At 38.8% G+C, this 19348-nt stretch overlaps 1 protein-coding gene across 1 annotated transcript in view; it reads left to right on the top strand.

Moving 5' to 3' along the window:
- The window catches only part of GPC5 (glypican 5), a 1214889-nt gene extending 1199440 nt beyond the window's left edge, over positions 1 to 15449 (top strand). Inside the window, exon 11 of the mRNA XM_090023649.1 lies at positions 9490 to 15449. Coding sequence (XP_089879775.1) covers positions 9490 to 9647 — 158 coding nt within the window. The 3' untranslated portion in view covers positions 9648 to 15449. The remainder of the gene's footprint in view (positions 1 to 9489) is intronic.
- The last annotated feature ends 3899 nt before the right edge of the window (positions 15450 to 19348 follow it).

Raw genomic sequence — 19348 nt, 5'->3', positions numbered from 1 at the left:
AGCCCAGGAGTGCTGTAAATCCCAAGAAAGACAGAGGTTATGTTGGGGGAAGGGGCTCAAAGAGATCTATTTGGAGAAAAAATACCATTGTATACTAATTCTAGAATGAGTCCACTGAGAACCTGCTCTCCAGTCAGCAATACAGTCCAGACTGGGTACTTCTGAGATAAGATTTGTGAATAGTTATAACTTGAAAAATATATTTTCCCTACAACTGGCAAGACCAGTATAACCAATTCTTTTTTACTCTTGCCTGCTTGCAGTTTCTTGTTATACCAGGACCTTTAAGCGTAATGGTTACATTACCTCATTACCTAATTTTACATTACCTTAAAATCCTACCTTACAATATGTCTAGGGATTAAACTGCTAGTCCTGAACATTTCCCTCTGGTTCTGAATGCAGCATTTTCTTCAATTGCCTCCCTCTGAAGTATAGAATTGAATTCATTGCTTTGCTTCCCAGTATTTGAATCCTCTAGTTGTCTGAAACACAAAAGTGATTGCCCATAATGGGCCCATCTACAAGAAACATTTGCTGCCCAGTTGTCTAATTAACTGTGTAGTAAATGTCTCTTCATCAAGACGTGCACCCATGTTAGGGCACACAAAACAAATTCTGCAGCAGGGTATTACTTGTAAAATACAGGTACTATTTTGCTGTGGAGTTTTTCATATGCAACAGCACACGTGTAGATGATGTCCTGAATGACTGGGGCACAGGGTGCTTCACTGCAGGGCTAGTTGGCAGGTAACCACTGCACTGAAGCACTGTTATGCCTCAGCCATCATTTCCACAGCACATGGAGCCCAGTTAGAGCAGCCCTGGGTTGGCAGGCTGACCTTCGTGGGTCACTTGCCAGCTCAGGCTGTTCCAGCCAGGCTCCATGTGCCATGCATGGATAAACTTACGTGCTCAGGAGCAAAAAAATCTAGAGCAATAAGCCCTGGAGTCTATTCGTGCACATTAATTCAAATGTAGATGTACCCAATAACTTTGTTTCTGTGGAAACATTGAACTATCAATCACAAGGGTAAAAACCATGACCAGGTTGCCTACATGTATGGAATGTATTGTTGGAACACCTTAAAATGGCCACAAAACTCACCTTTACCCAAAGACGTAACGTTGTTGTGGGGATTTTACACAATACTCATTGTCTCTTTGCTACAGCTCTTGTAAGTCCTTGTCAGACAGGGAGCTGACCTCAACCAAGGGAAGCTCTAACTTGTTGTGAACCCATGTGCTTTGCCTTCAGATATGCTTGCAATCTAGGCTGAGTCCCTTTGCACCTTCCTAGAGCAGTAGGCATTGCCTAAGGGTCAATTATCAGAATTTCCCTGCTTTCATTTGTACTTCATGTTTGCAACACAGACATACTCTGGGCTGCCTGCTCCCCCATCTTGAGGCCCACTGCGCTCCAGCCAGCTGCTTCATGGCTGGGTGGGGTGTAACGTGTCTCAAGACAGGGGCTCCATGTGCCTCAGTGTGGGGGCTCCACCACACATGGAGATAGGAGAGCTGGAGGCTCTGGGCTGACTACTCCCCTATCTCCACATGCCACTCCCTGGCTGGCTGGGGCATCAGGTACCTCAGCATGGGGCTACCTGCCACCTAGCCCTGCAATAAGGCACCCTGTTCCATAACTAGCACCCCCTGAAACACATGAAGCAGAGGGACAATGTGTCCCGCTGCAGACCACATGAGCAGGGGCGTGCACTGTGCTGCTACTGTTTATCCTGCTGCAAACACATGCCCCTGCTCATGTGGACACGGCTATGGTGTTTCAAGGTACGAGAATCAAAGTCAAATGCAGCATACCTGGCTCCAAATGGCATGTGAAGGCACTTGTTGAAATGTCCTGAAAGATCATCTTGGTAATATTTTACCTGATCTTCTATTTTGTGGATTCTGTCTAAAGTTATTTTAACAAGGTATTTTCTAATAATCTCTGGCATAGTTATATAAATATGGTCTCATTTGATTGGGAAGAAGTATATTTTTAAATTTGTTTTGCACTACCTAGTTTTCTGCCCTGGTTTGTCTTCTTGTTGGGTAGGGGGAAAGTGTCTGGGATAAAAGAAGTAGGAATTTATGTAGACAATGACAGCTCATTGTCATTGACAATGTAGACGGTAGACAGACAATTCATTTATTCGTTACATTTTTTTACATAAAATAAAAATATATCTTATGATTCAGAGCATATATTATCCTCTGCATGGCAGAGGATCAGTTTCCAATAGATAGCTTATTTTTTGTTCCAATTTTTTTCCCACTGTCTCCCAAAGTCTCTGGTACTGGTTTCTGCTAGAATCAGGACACCTGGATAGATGCATCATCAATCTAATCTAATAGGGCAGCATCTATCTTCTTTTATGTGGTTTGAATTAAGAAATATCTTATAGTAAATTATTTTAGTGTCATTAGGGGTCTGTTCTCAATCCCACACAGACACATTTTTGCCATTGATCATGATGACAATTATATGCAGTTATACAGGCAATAGATTACACAGTGAAAAAGGCATTATGTACTCCAAACAAATCATAAGGATTTGTTTCCTCTAATACCAGCTTTCTTTCTCAATGAACTTCCTTTCATCATGTACCTTCTAGCAAAATCTGCTCCACTGAAAAAAAGAAAAGGATAAGTTTAAGTTGAATAAATTGATCTATTACATGATAAAAACTATGTGCAATGCTAGATAATTGATTTATCTTTATATTAAGTCCTAAAAATCCCCAAAGCCTCTTGTGAAAGAAGTCTTGAGAATCTTTGACAATTTTTAGGCTCTTAGGATTACCTCTTAATTTATCTGTCATTAACTGAAAGCTAAAAAATATAAAAATAAAACACAGATTCATTTTTACACTGGGTTAATTTCTCACATCATTCTTAACATGTTTTTTATACCCCTGTTCAAACTTTTCCTCTTCTAAAGATGTTTTAGCAATGAATTATGAATATATTGTGTATAAATTGGTGGAAACAAAACAAACCTTGGCACCTACATTCATACCACTTCATAGTTTTAGTTAAGACTTTAAGTAGGTGCTGATCTATGTATAAAATTACGCATAATCTCTGGCCTCCGTTTGGCTCCTCAGATTTTCTATGCTTCTAAATACCCCAGAAGACATAGGTATGTAAGATAAATGTGCATAGTGCCAGACCTCTTAAAAAATTCCTCATCATAATTTCCTTGCTCAAGAATCATGTAGGTTTCCCTACTAGCTCTGATCCCTAGCTTCATAAAGTGGGAAAATAGTGATAGATATACAACACTGTGCAAGTCATAGTTATATCTGCTCCCCGTAAGCAAGTCTTCATTGCCCAGGGAGGAACTAGTCATATAATCTTCATATGAAAGAAACCCAGTGGAATTGTAGAAATGGCTCTAATCTTTTTTCTTTGACAAATGTTGGACTGTTGTGAGGTACTTTCAGTTGGTACATAACTAAAAACACAAGGAAGAGCATGATATTGATTAATTTTCATCTAAACATAATTAATATTCAGCAAATACATGTATAAATTATTTAAATCAGAAGATAGATGTTGTCAAGCAACCTGCAGTTAAAACTCAGAGTACATACAACATATATGATTGCTCTGGAACTCATTAAAAACTTAGTTTTGCATAATGTTTTATTGGTGCATTGTAGCAAAAAGTAACCAAGAAGCAACATAGGAAAAACAAGTGTAGTCCATAATCAATTACTCATCAGAGATAATATGTATTAAACAATCTGTAGAGAATGATATAAAGAATATCAGTAAAAATAAAAATGGGCTTTTAGAGGGTCCCTTTAGAGGATTGATTAGATTTCTTTTTTTCTGATAGATGCAGTATGTAATACTTTCTCATAAAACCAACATGTACAGTTTTACTATAGAAAGCTATTTATGTTAATCAATATAATTTAAAAGTAACCATAAAGTATTATGAGCTGCTATAAATGATTGTAAAGTTTTAGCTTCAAATTGAATCAATAGTTTTTTTTTATATAAATCATAAAATAGTTTATTTTTTCACATAGTAAGCAAAAACATACATGATCTCAATAGGCACTTGACAAATGAAGAGACAGGCAAAAGGGCAGACAAATAATTCTTAACAGATGATAGTACAGCTTCTATTTGAGAAATATAGTCCTTAACTGCTATGGAATAAAAATACACATGTGCCTTTTTATGAAATCAGTTAATTTTTTGTCAGTTTTTCAACACAACCGGGAGTGTGAAGAGTCACATTCCCTAAAATTAGGTCTTTCAATTGGTGGGGAAGAAGGGAACCTGCTGGTATTAACCAGATCTTTCTGTTCCCTGGACACAGTAAGGAAATTGCCTTAGCAGTGTGTCACCACCTGTATGTCTGGGACAGAGAACACACCCCTTTATTCCTCACATTTCCTACCATATTCTTTTCCTGATTGTTTTTACTTCTAAATTTCCTTAATCCCCTTAACAGCTGCATACAAATCTCTCTCATCATCTACTCCACATAAAACCTCTGTTGACTCTAATCTTTAAATTCACATTCACATGAACTGTCTCAAATGCAAATGGTTTCTTTATTACCTGAGATTATCTGTTCACTTTTTCCCAGGAAACTATTCACTTTTGTATACCCCCTTTCCAGATGCTGCTTAATCCATCATTATATAGCACAGTCTTATTCCCCCCATCCTATCACCATATGGTGACATTAACTAAGCTGGAGTGACTGGGGCAGCAGCCTAGAGTGCCAATTTGGGGGGGTTGAGGAAAAGTAGCAGCTGCTGCCATCTGGCTGCATTGCCATCACTGGAACGCAGAAGCTGTCTGCCATGTGTACTACTGTTGCCCTGACTGCCAAGCTGCCCTGCTATACCTCTGTACCCATGCATGCTCCTCATCACCTATTTTTCATGACCCATGGAATTTTTCATTTGTTCATTCACTGGAGCATTTGTTCATTCAACATTGCTTCTCTTCATACCCATGTGCCGTAGCATCCTTAAATATATGACATACATACTATGATTCAAAGACCATTAAGATCAATGGGAGTCTGCTGACCAGCTGTGATGAGCTTTGTATAGGACTTTATGCAAGAGTAGTATCTTGCTGGAGTTACATTCTCACAAGATTCTCCCTGTCTCAGGTACCAACCATCCGCCTAGTTCATTTTCCCCCCTAAGAAACAGGTTTGGGGGAACAGAAACTGTCTTTCATTATGGCATACACAGGACCAGGCATGCTCTTGGCATTTATTACAGTAAACAATAATAATACTAATTAATAATTGGGTTGTTTATTAGATGCACTTACCGTAAAACTAATTTGGATTATCTAGCAATCTGGAAGCAAAAGAGTGTTCTCTTTGTCCTCCTCAAAACTGATGGTAGGTATAGTACTTGATTAAATTTTCTTAATAATTCACTTGATAGCCTCATTTTCACTGAAATAATCTCCTGATCTTTGGATTCAGCATGAAGGATTTAGTACATATCACCTAATGGAGTGTGAGCATACATAGTAGTTTGAGGTTCCAGGCGCAACTACGAAGAATGTGGAAACAAGAAGGGTGATTTATTTTAAATGCTGTCTAACTGAGTTTTCTCCATTCAAATAAAATTAGCAGAAATGCCATGACACTTCTTGCAATCACAGCAAAAGGGACTGAATGGACATGTTACATGCCAGTAGGGTTGCGAGTTTCCTGTCAGGGTTCAAGCCTGTTACTGGTTATAATAAAGAACTGTATACTGATGCTACACCTGTTCTGTGGATAAACAGAACAGTTTGGCTTTTAAGGATGTCAGTTCTGTCACTGTCCCTAAGTTTTAAATATGGAGCGACACAAACCTTTTTCAAAGAAGCTAGCAATGAAATGGAGAGGCACTTTTAGAGCTGTTTCACCCTAATGAGGTTTTACAGAAGGTCCTGGTTATCTCTAATAAAAAAACCCCAAAATCCCCAATTTTCAGATTAAAAAAAGTAATCCAAAATCCACCTTTTTCCATGATCAAAATGAAACACTACTATATATGTATAAATATATACATATATATTTTATATAGCTCATTTTAATCACATTGTTTTATTAAATACTTGGGTGACTTAATTACTACTAAAACAACATTGAAAACATGTTTTGCATCAGCACCTAACTGCCTTTCATGTCGTGTTGAGTTCAAAGATCTGTGAAACTTGGCAGTATTGCTCTGTACAAGTTTGTGCACAGTGAACAGTGAGTCCAATTATTTGCTTTTCATGAAAGCAACAAACATTTTTTTACATGTTTTTTCTGAATATGTAAGTGATTATAACATACTGTATTCAGTGACTGATTCTTAGGAGTCATCTTTTCTCACTGAAGTATAGCTCTTGCATAAGTCAGAAAAAAACCCCAAAACAAATCTCAGGTGAATTCACCTGGTTTTTCCCTCTAAATATTAGATCCTAGAGGATTTTGAGGTTAAGCCAGACAATAATCATAAGTTATTGAAAAGACCCATTAATGACTTTCTTACTGAACCTGAGTTTTTAGTGTCAAGGGAAACAACACCAGCCAGATTTGGCCTTGTTCTGTGTTTTGTGGCAAATGAATAGTTCTGTTTTGTATAAACAGCAACTGTCACACTCATTTAGTGCAAAGGGCTACGTTCTATGTCTGATTCTGTTACATAGACTAGGGTATAAATTCAGCGCCATATATCTCAGTAAATAGCAGGACCTCATCTAAGAGACCATCTTATCCCTTTTGCCCCATCATGAGCCCCTAAAGTCAGCCAAAGCTAACTTCATGCAAGTACCATCAATATGCCAAATGCACTTGGCAAAAATGCATGGGAGGTTATTCTCAATAGTCACTTCTCAGCTCTGGAACAACCCTCCTTCTTGAGGCCTCCTAGAGTCTGAGCCTGGGCATCTTTTAGAAGTTCTGTAAAACCTTCTTATTTGGGCAAATGATCAGCAAGAAAGCAAAGCTTTACTATTGGTTGGGATAATTATATTTTATGTTGATACTTTAACTATTTTTTATGTTGCTTTGTTCTCTTGTTCATTCTTCTGTTTTATAATTGATTCTGTTCACACATTGTAGCCTTTTCTGGAAAGAGTGGCATACAAATCTATTACATACATAATATAATTATGAAAATATAGCCTTCGTGTGGTAATCAAGCTTTTACTTATAAGGCATGTCTACACATGCACATAAAAGTAGCTTATTCTGTTGTGCACTAAAAGGGCATGTAAAAAAAACCATGCTAATATGTTAGTACACCATAGAATAGGCTACTGTGCATTAAGCATCACCTAAAAAGTGTGCACTTGCACGAATGTGTATTATGCCAGCCTGATGCATGTTAATTTGGTACCTCATATTGGAGGTACTAAATTTAATGTGAATTCTGGTCACAGTGGGAAAGTTATCTCTGCAGCCATGATGGCTAAGAAATTATCATCATCGTTATTATTATTAGAAAAAATATTAGTAACAGTAGTAGTAATAGTAGTCATAATGATGATGATGATAGTGAAATCTGAATTTCTGTACGCCAAAGTATATGTGGGTTTCAAAAATGCAGCATATGAAAAAGATTCAGCTTTTATGCCACTGTGTTTGAGACATTTCCTAAGGCTCTTTTATACATGCACTGAGTCAACTCTGATTCTGCTACTTCTATGCAACTTGATTGACTTCATTGCAATAGAGCAGTGGTAATTGAGAGCTATATGTGACCCAGTGAATTCAAAGCAAAGTATCATGCTTTGTAGAAGTAAAGCTTTTGAATAAAGGAAACCTTCAAATAAAAACTGGACAAATGACACAAACAATCTACTTTCTGCTTCTACCTCCCACACTCCCAAGGAAGAAGGTCTTGATCCACCCTGTTTGGTGATCCATTAAACACTCATTCAATGAAGTATTGAGGGATTGATCTTTTCGCAGGAAGGTTACACAGTGTGCATGATGAAGAACATTTATTTCCCCTCCTTCTCAGCTCCTCATTGTTACTGTTCCTATTTGTCTGTCCACTTGCATTGTACTCATAGAACTAATTTTAACAAATTCCAGGCAATAGCAGTGGATCAATAAATGTGCACAAAACAGCAGTCTATTCTGCTGTCGGAGTACAACAGCAAAGGAGACAAATTAATTCTAGCAGTTTTTATATACAGTGTGATTGACTTTAACCATCATTACCCTTAACTCCTTTTTTTTCCTAAGCTATATGAAAAAAGATTTGAAATATGGTGCAACTTTACAAGAACAACTTTCAAACTGCATGCAAAAGAAAAGGAGTACTTACCACCGAAGCATGGAAACAAGCAAAACATATTTTTAAAAATAAAGAGGTTGCAGAGATCTTTTGTAGTTTACTATTAAGGTCTGTCTTAATAAGGAGTGGGAAAACCATGACTAAAACATTCATTATCCATCACAGTCCCTAAAGAAAATTAAAATTAGAATCACTAGTTTATTCATTTTTGCAAATGATACAGGAGGGGAAAAGAAGGACCTAAACAATTAATAATAATTCAGGGGCCCAGACTGTAAAATCAATAAGTCAGCTCAGTAGAGCTCAACTTCTTTAAAATGCTCCTGTAGAGCTTACCCTCTGAATTATATATGTATTGACCTAATTACATAAGTATTGACTTTGCTTTATATAAAGCCTTTTTCAGTCTTAGTGTAATTACAATGTCAATATTTGTTGCATATAATAACATTGAATTTTGACTTGTTAATTTTGATTGATAGTGGCATGCCACAAGTTATTATATAGAATGAGACAGTTCAAAAGTATGCAAACAAAACAGAAAGCAAATGACAATGCTGGTACAGCTGAATGTGTCTCTGGGGCCTTGTATTTATGATTATTGAACCAGGCATTGGAGGGGTAATGGATGATGGTTATTTCATAAGAAACCTGTTTCTTAGAGAAGAGGAAAAAATCTCTTATACGTATCTGAAGTTCAGAAAATTCAACCAAAAGCTGAGTATCTGTCTTGCTTATACTATGGATATCTGTTGTAAAGCCTATTTTAATTTAAGCCAAAATAGAATCCCTATAGTATTCTATCAGCTATTCTTTTTTTTTCCGTTCTAATTTTTGGATTCAGATACCTGAAAGTGAATATAATTGCTTCTTTTAAATCCAATATGGGAGTGAGTAGTAGACTTCTGGATACTTCAGGGACTTTCAAAGTATTCACTTCATTGAATGTTTGCTTAGCTATATATTTACAAGAACTACTTTGTCCAACACTGGTAGAGTTGTGAATTACTTTCAAGGATAAACTGCTATATAGTATAGCAAGTGTTTCTAGATGCAATTATGAAGGATTTTAAATTTGGCAGTAACATGAAGAATCAGAAACCAAACTGTGACACACTGTGTGCTCCGTATATTTAAATTTGTTCTAGCTATATCACGTTACCAGTAGTGGAAAGGCATGAATCATCCTGTATTTTCTTATTTGTCTCAGCAGGGATGCCAGACAAGATGAACCTCAGTGATGTAAAGCAAATCCATCAAACAGACGGTGGCAGCACTTTAGACACAACTGGAGCAGGATGTACAGGAATGGTTCCTTATATGACATTTACGCTGATTAGTGTGGTAACATTACTTCTCAGTCTTTGGTAACTGTGCAGTCCTGTCTTGATACATGTGTCTCATTGCAGTCTGTTCATCCACCTCATAAGTCCAGATACAAGATCTGTTGAATGTAGCAATATTTATGATGGCTTGTGTAATATTAACTCTCTGACCCTAATTCTGGATATTAATTAAATTGTTTGTCTAGTGTATTTCTTAAGTTTCTTAACACCTCTATAGGTAAGCAAAATCATGTTTCTTTTTAGTATATCTTGAAATTATATATTACAAATATAATGCTGGAATGTTGCCTTTGTTAATCTTTTGAAAAAGAGAACTTGATAAAACTTCTCACCATGTTTGCATTTTGTAAATGAAAAGCCTATGTTCTTGCCATTTACAGGGAAACAGGCTGGGCCCTGGAGCTGTATAAAAGCAGGGGTTGAGTGCCCCAGCTGCTTGTCCCCTCTTTTTCCTGAATTTAAATGTAGAAGTTGCCAGCTCATGATAAAAAATCAATAGTACAAAGAGACAGAACTAGTTTTTAGGGTTTGCTTTTAATACTTCAGAAAAACTAAATGGTATGCAGCACATGTGAGTGTGTATATGTGCCTATGATTCAGTTTTATCTAGAGAGAATAGAATATTCTTAAGTTATTGAATGATGATGGAAGCTGGAATGTTTTATACTGCTGAATGCATTAAATAGTATTGTTATCAGTTGCTAATTGAATATTCACATTCAGTTATCTTTCTGTGACTGATTCACATTCCATTTTATCTAGAATGTCTTCAAGAATATTGGATTTTCTTTCTTTTAAAGTCATATGCAAAAAACTATATTGAACTGTATGCATACATACTTAGAAGTCTTCCTAGACTGTAAAGTTTTTATATGAGACAACATAAAAAAGTACATGTAAATATTTTGGGTTCCTAAATGTGTTCAGTTATCATTATATACACTGTGTTACATATAGGCAAACAAAAACAGCATTTAAACAAACCATTCCTAAGAGCAACTACATGCCCAAATAAACATCAGTAATAGGCACACCAAATACTGTGTACTTTTAGTTAACCTCATTTTCAGGTCTTCTGTGTTTATTCTGTAGTCATTATGGACCAAATCGAGTGTGGTCTTAGCTGCACCCAAGTGGGATTTAGGCTGAATTTAGTCACTAAATTCTCAATAGGGTACACAGGAAACTTCTCTAAAAGATTGGTTTGGGCATTCAGATGGAGGGCAGTGGGAGTTCCTGAGTTCTGGTCCCTACTGCCAGTCCTATTTCCCTGCTTTAGCCAATGCCCAAGGGTGGATCCAGGTTGAAGGTGGCAGAATGCCACCCTCCCCCTCTACCTGCCCCTACACTACCTGTGTGCTGCACGTGCAGTGAAGTTTGTGACTTCACTGGCATGTCAGTGCAGCTTCTGCTGTAGCTTCACATGTGACATGAGCTCTGAGCTCACCAGTATGTCAGCTTGGGATCTTGCTGGAGCCCCTGCTTGAGTGTGCCACAGCATGAGTATCACCTATTCTTCCCCTTCACTTCCCACCATTCCACTCTGCCCCACTTAATTCAGTAGCAGGGAAAAACAGGAAACCAATGGTGGAAACCAATGACATTGATTTCCCAGGCCCTGGAGCTGTATAAAAGCAGGGGTTGTGTGCCCCAACCGCTTGTCCGCTCTTTTCCCTGCTGCTGAATTTAACAGAAGGCAGGAGTGAAAGGAAGGGTGAACAGCAGTGATGCTCATCCCTTGGGCTCCAGCCAGAGTCTGAACAGACCAGCTGGTTAACTGAGAACTCACAGTATGTGTAGAGCTTGAAAAGAGCTATGCTAACATGCTGTTGAGTTCAGAGAGCTCAGTGGCATCTAGTTTGCAGTGAGAGGTCTAGTAATCATGATTTTCTACGTAAAAACTGTCAAAATTGTCGGAGAAAATATATATGGTATAGTAGATTACATTTGCAATATGGCCAAAAGGAAATATGTTGCAGAGCATCCAGGTTAGCTCTTGTGCAGAAATATCTATCATAAGTTCATTGATTCCTTTTTCACTGGATGACAATGACTAGCTGATATAAAATACATAAATAGTCCTAGAAGCAGGGACCAGAACCTGTAACTACCCTGTCCCAAGGGATAATTGTCATTCTTGAGCTACAGAGTTATGGCTTCTTTTGCTTGTTTTCATTCTGGCCCCATGAATCTGTACATTGGCCCAGCCAGTGGAGAATAAGACTTCTGGGAAATGAGGAATGTGATTTTAAACTCTCTCAGTTCAAAAGCTGAGCAGGACCTAAAGCCTTTGTCTCTTACTTCCTGGGTGAGTGCTTTGAGTACTATAATATAGTGGGCCATGGCACCTGCAGCAGTATTCAGATGCCTTGCTTCTGGACACCTGGGATCCTGAGATGAGAAAAACTCCTAAATTCTGGATAAGGGCAGGAATTCAGACACAATCTTGTTTTCCTTTGTTTCCATTGACTGATTCTAAGAATTTTCCTGCTGAGCGCTTCAGTGCTGTGGATCAGCCCTCAGAGATGTTTAACATTTCCAGTTCAGTGTTATGCCCCTTAGGTACCTCTCTTGCCTTCAGCAATGTGCCTGTCTTGTGGCACACTGGCCACATCTACATGAGACACTGACAGTGCAGTTGCTACTGCAAGGTTATTTAGTACTTGCATACCCAAGTACTAAATGACTCCATAGTTTGCATTACTGTGCAAATAGCATCTCTGCATGGCTTCCTGGTAATGCTGACTGCACAGTAGTTCATTACTACTGTGCAGTATCTCATTACTACTATGCACTATCATTGTGTCATGGTTTGTTCCCCGCCATGCTACTGTGCAATACTAATCAGCTACTGCGCAGTAGTAACAAGCTACTATGCAGTAAGCGTCTCATGTAGACATGGTCACTGAAGCCTAAATGGAAGAATCTATAAAAAAATTCTGGATCTGACCCTCACTGCTTATATGAGTTCGTTTTCCACCCTTATGCTGAATTGATGATATTGAATGCATTTGGTAATAGCCAAGGAGGAAAGAAAAATCTTATTTAATTCACAGAAGTTGTCATGCTAGATCAGGACAGTAGCCCATCTCATCCAGTATCCCGTTCCTATCCATCTTCAGTCTGAGATACTTCAAAGGAAATTGCAAGAAGTCCAGAAATAACTTTTCCTCAGAAAGTATTTCTATTAATACTCAGTATTTAGAAGTCAGCTAATGCTCTGAAGCACTTTTTTTCTATCCCAAACTTTTATTATAGTTGTTGTTGCTGCTTTAATCCTAGCTACTGGAACCAGATATTCACAATGGGTATAATTTTCAAAGTCACCTTAAAAACCAAAGTTCAATTTTCAAATGAAAATAAGCAGTTAGGACTAAATTTCACTGAAAAGTAGTAAGCCTTAAGTGCTTAAGGGTGTGAGGTCATGACCACCCTGCTGAGTTGGGGACTGCCATTAAAGAAACAATTTTCACTCTTAGTCATGTCCAAACCCAGAAACTGGCCAGCATACACAATTGAGCAGTCTTTAGCCTATCTCCCAGTGCCACTCAAAAAGACTTATGAGGCACAGAACCAGATAGTTGCATGCAACCAGGACGAGAACCCTAGGGGCAGCCATGATGCTCCCTGGTGGCCACATGGCTCCTGCCCTACTCTAGCTCTAAGGTACCCTTCTTTTTCTCCTTCCTGCCACACCTTAAAGTACTTGGTTAGGGACTTACCTAGTCCAACCAAGGATCTTGGGAAGAGAAGCTGCCCAAGGGTCCTAGAGTGAGCCCTAGTCTGTCTTCCTACCAGAAGAACCCCCTCAGTCCTCTAGACAGTCCTCTAGTCCCAATCCAGCTCTTTATGCTAGATGGGTCTTCCTGGCCCATATGTGCTCCCAGGGCATTGTTGACTTCTGGGATATTCATGATCTCTGACCTCCCTTATAGCCACACCCATGCCGCATGAGCCTTTTCTTTCAATCACTCTCTCTTGTTGGGGCTTCAGTCTTCTCCAGTGCATATGATTCACCGTTTTGATTACCTGCTGAGGGGTAAAAAGAAGGTAATGGGTAACGTGGGGCCTCTGCAAGATATGCTAGGAAATCTGGTCATCACACCAGATGACAAAGCTAACCAATTTAACAATTTCTTTGCCTCCATTTTTCTGAGTAGGGACCTAGTCACCCCCTGCACTGGAGCCCCTGTGGGCCCAAGAGGAGGTGCACCCAGGCCTAGGGTCAATGAGGACCTAGTCAGGGAACTTCTGGAGGGACTGCATTTAAATCAGCTGGTCCTGACGATCTCCACCCCAGAGTGCTGAGGGAATTAGCAAAGGTCATTGCGGGACCCCTGGCACAGCTTTATGAGCACTCATGATGCTCTGGTAATGTGCCAAAGGACTGGAAAAGGGTTAATAGTTTCATAATTTCATAGTAGTAGATCATCTAGTCCGACCCCCTGCCATGGCAGGAAAGAGTACTGGGGTCAAATGACCCCAGCAAGGTTTACATCTAGCCTCTTCTTAAAGACCCCCAGGGTAGGACTTAGCACCACTTCTCTTGGCAGTTGGTTCCAGATCCTAGCCACCCTGACAGTGAAGTAGCATCTTCTGATATCTAGCCTAAATCTACCCTCTGCCAGCTTGTGACCGTTATTCCTGGTCACTCCTGGCAATGCTCGGGGGAACAGGGACTTCCCCAGTGCCTGCTTTGACTAGTTTGTAACAGGCCACCAGATTCCCCCTAAGCCTTCCCTTGTGGAGGCTAAACAGGTTCAGGTCCCGTAGCCTCTCCTCATAGGGCCTGCCCTGCTGCCCCCAACCATGCAAGTGTCCCTCCTCTGGACCCTCTCCATGTTGTCCACATCCCTCTTGAAGTGCGGTTAATGTGGTTCCCATTTTCAAAAAAGGGAGAAAGGAGGACCCAGGAAACTATAGGTCAATTAGTATTATCTCAATCCTGGATAAGCTTTTTGAGAGAATTATCCTAGAGCATATCCGCAAGAGGCCAGCAGGGGAGATTATGCTTAGGGGCAACCAACATGGGTGCATTAGAGGCAGGTCCTGTCAGACCAACCAAGTCGTCTCCAATGACCAGGTCACAAAATCCTTAGATGCAGAAGTAGCAGTGGACATAGTCTTTCTGGACTTTAGGAAGGCCTTCGACACTGTCTCTCACCCAATTCTCATTGAAAAACTGTGGGATTGTGGTGTTGACACCTATACAGTCAAATGGGTCACTAACTGGCTGGAGGGCCACACCCAGAGAGTGATAGTGGATGGGTCATTTTCGACCTGGAGGGATGTGGGTAGTGGGGTTCTGCAGGGCTCAGTCCTCGGGCCTGCATTGTTCATCAGTGACTTGGACAAGGGGGTAAAAAGCACCCTGTTCAAATTCACAGATGACACTAAGATGTGGGGGGATGTGGGCACACTAGAAGGGAGAAATAGGCTGCAATCAGACCTAGACAGGTTACAGGGGTGGGCGGATGAGAACAGGATGGGATTCAACACTGACAAGTGCAAGGTGATGCACCTGGGGAGGAAGAACCAGCAGCATACCTACAGGCTGGGGAACTCCCTTCTCGTCAGTGCAGAGGCAGAAAAGGAACTTGGAGTCATTATTGATGCCAAAATGAACATGGGCCGGCAGTGTGGGGAAGCAGTCCGGAAGGCCAACCGTACATTGTCATGCATCCACAGATGCATCTCAAGCAGGTCCAAGCAGGTCCAAGCAGGTGATCCTCCCCCTCTGCAACACCAGTCAGGCCGCAGCTGGAGTACTGCGTCCAGTTCTGCGTGCCGCACTTCAGGAGGGATGTGGACAACAGGGAGAGGGTCCAAAGGAGGGCCACCCACATGATCAGGGGTCAACAGGGCAGGCCCTACGAGGAGAGGCTCAAAGAGTCTCAGTCTTTAAGAGGAGGCTAGACGAACACCTTGCTGGGGTTGTTTGACCCCAGTACTCTTTCCTGCCATGGCAGGGGGTCAGACTTGATGATCTGTTCAGGTCCCTTCTGACCCTACCAACTATGAAACTATGAAACTACCTATTTGCCAGGCTTCAGTGACTACAGCATGGGCATAAGTAAGTAGTATAGCTCCTTAGCAGAAGTCTCAAGTTCAAGATGAAGGCAATATGGACATGGTCTAAACCACTTATAAAAAAAGGACCTAAGTCACTTTAGGTATTTCTGAAATTGTAACCCATTGTCTGTATAAATGTCCAATCCCTTTCTGAAACCTGAAAAACTCAATAATATCTGCTGGGTTTTCTGGGTCCATGTTTTTCAATAAATAAACTTTTTGTATATTCCAAATTGCAAGATTTGAAGTAAGGCTGCTCAGAAATCTATCACCTTAGGCAGACAACCCACTCAAATGCAAATTATTCTATAGCTGCGAAAGTATTCACTGTTAAACAAACATATACTGGACCGTTATAATACAAATGAGAAGTTGGTAAAAGGAGAGTGAAAAAGGTTTGAGAAGCATCATAGAGTAAAACAGTGCCTTGTTTACTTTTAACAATATCCTGCAACAAGGTTTAACAGCATGTATCCATTTTCTGAAATGCCCAATACATTTATTTGGTAAGGTTGGGATATTTTTCTTGAACATTTTCTATTTACCTTTAAATGAATCTGTTATTTCAGAGGAAGAACTATACATGTCTCATACAAAATGTTTTCCTAGCACTTTAAATAAATATTTTAAGGTGACATCCTTCCTGTCTGTAGCTGCTGTAGGAGGCTGAGAGGCATTTATTCCTTTAGGAAGCAGACAATATTGGTGCTTTACCACCTAATAAAAGATGCAGCAAAATAGTAGCCATATAACAGATATCTATAAATATATAATATCCCTTTTTGGGTATACTAAATTTAACTTTCACATTTCCATAGCATGTCACCAGAAGTACAGATTACACCAGAAAAAACAACTTTTTCAGTGTTAGATGCTGCCTTCGTTTTATTAATGCAACACTACTTTGAAAAATGACGTCATAAAAGTAGTCATCTTACTCAGCAGTTTTGTTTTTGTTTCTGTGTGTTCAGTCACAGGTGCTGACATTGGTAAAAATCAGTTATTACTATTTGTTGTAGCAGTGAGTGTGATTGATCCAGTGCAGCTGTGGAATAGGTGGATATGGGTTCTATTCTCACTTGCAAAATTCACCAGATTATCAACAGTAGTAATTAACTCTTTTTAATGGTTATTTATGATTTCTTGTTGCTGATGCAGAATCTAACAAGAGCTCAGCTTAACTTCAAAAATGAAAACTGAGTTTTCATGGCTGGCAGTTGAAAGTATATATATACTGGCATTTGATTTTTTTTTAAAGGACTTCAAGGAGTACCGTATGTCTGTCTCTTTATGAGAATATGTAATTTGGAAACCCTAAAGTAGACAGACATACGCTACTTCTTGAAGTCATTTAAAAACAAAATTAAATGCCAGTATATTTTCATATTTTATAGAGTACATTCAGAAGGGAGTAGGGACTAACTTCCTGTATCACCACAAACAATCTACTTTGTAAAATTAAAGGAGCAACAACATCTTAATAGTCTTTCAAAATATTTTAATGGCATTTAATTTTTCTCATAATTTCACTGGATAAATCAAGAGTAATTCAATAGACAGTGAAGGAATTACTCTGGAATGACACCTGTGTAATTGAAAATGGAATACGGTCTACTGACTTTCAACAAAGGAAAAACACAGACTCACTTCAGAAATCAACAGCACCAACATACATCAAATCTCTAGTATCTTTGCCCTCCATGAAAGACTACTACAGGGTCTTCTGTTGTTCATAGAAAAAGAAGGGGGCTATTAGCTATTATGATTGATTACATTAGTATTTCTTGGACTGGGCCATGTTTCTTCTTTTGTTCCTTCGTGTTTTTATTTGGCATAGCATGGTGTCACATAATAGAGGACAATGCTGTTTAAATTCTATTTATAGCATGCATATATCAAAAGTTTTCATGCTGTCTGTTATATATATATAAACCTCATGGCTGCTATGTATCACCTCCTTCTGGAAGCCCTGAATGGTTCTAAAACCTTTGTCTTCCTTTCTTTCATTTTGGAAAAATTGACAGGTGGAAAAATTCACAGGAAATGTCTTCCTGAGGAACATCAACTACTCCTCATGGCCATTAGTTAACCTTAGTTAACCATTTTAAATTTTTTCGCTGCATGATGTTAATCAGATTGACAATGTTTATGAGCTAAAGTTGGTTCTTTACGTGTAAACTTTCATTCAGTGCAGTGTAAAGGTAAAACTGAAAGCAGTAACTGACACTTATGTCCTCTGCATACCAAATCTAATACATTCTAATAAAGCAAGATTCTTTCTATGGGAAGGAATTATAATAGAATAGGGAATGATATATTGTACTTATCTATTTCACAACATTCCATGTATGTCATACAAAAAATAAAATGTTAACATTTTTACTGTTAAATCTTGGTCTCAATACTTTGAAAGAAAAGATAGGCAAGTTGATCATTTCTCCTTTAAATATGTGTATGTAACAGGCTTTGAAAATTTCATCATTTCAACACACTTGGTACATTTCAAAGGTGAATGGAAAAGGCTGCAGTGGGTAAGGGACTAAATAATTAATCAAAATAGGCCTCTAGTTAAAATGTTTATCTATTTAAACCAAATATTTTCAAATGTGTTCCTATTTTACTTGTTGGCCAAATCATCCTCCCTCCAACAGGTCTACAGTTAGACCCAAAACAGCCAGGGATGAGAGAAATTATACAGTCTCTTGAGCTGTGGTTTTAGTGTATTAAAGTTTTCCAGTTCTCAATAAATGATCTGGTATATATGAAGGCAGAGAAGTGCTAGATTTTTAAAATGGGATTTTAAAAAATGCCCAAGGCCTAGGACCTTTAAAAGTATTTAAGTGCCTACAGGAGGTCATACTCTGAAACATGGCTCAGCATTGAGGTTGATCAAAAATTGCACTCTATTCTTATTTTACATGAGTTAAGGGAATATATCTAATTCAGGACTGGTTTAAACTCATCTCCCACTGCCTGAACAGATTTATGAATACTTCTGAACTCAGAGAGCAAGGAAATGGTGAATGCAGCCTGGGGATACAGTGATATTTGGTTAGGTAGTTTGAGGGGTTTAAGTCACTAATGTTCCTGAAGGGCTTTGAGATCTTCAGCTGGAAATGTCATAGAAATGCAATGTGGGGTGATGCAAATGATTATTCTTCTTGTGGTAATATCCCTTAGATTTATTTTTCCTTGGAAATCTTGTGAAAGAAGGTAAAACAAACACTGATGGCCTGACTGATATTGGTTTCACAGATGAATAATATATAGAACTTGTTCAATATCCTTTTGTGAGGTCAATGCACATTCTGAGTCTGCAAAACAAGTATAGCTGAGTAGAGTTCACAGGAAGTTGATGCAAAAGCAAAAAAGCATTAAAAAAAACCCAGAGTCTACTAATTGGTTGTTGATTGATTATGCTATAGAGTACTCCTTCCTTGAGACTTGTTATGCTCAATTCTTTTTTTCCCCTCCTATTATGAAAAAGCATATTGCATTAATGACTGCATATAATTTATTACAAAGAAATGATTAAATGGATTAGTAGCTGGAATATCAAGAAGAAAATTTCCTTTTCTTAGAGTTTTTCCTCTCTATTTGTTTTTTCTTGGTTCTAGATTATAAATACTATCTTAAATCAGAATCGCACCTTTC

Source organism: Crocodylus siamensis, chromosome 1 (genome assembly GCF_052110815.1).
Source record: "Crocodylus siamensis isolate JL-2025a chromosome 1, ASM5211081v1, whole genome shotgun sequence".
NCBI lineage: Eukaryota > Metazoa > Chordata > Crocodylia > Crocodylidae > Crocodylus > Crocodylus siamensis.
The sequence above is the reverse complement of the archived record's forward strand: the minus strand, read 5'-3'. Positions and strand labels throughout refer to the sequence as shown.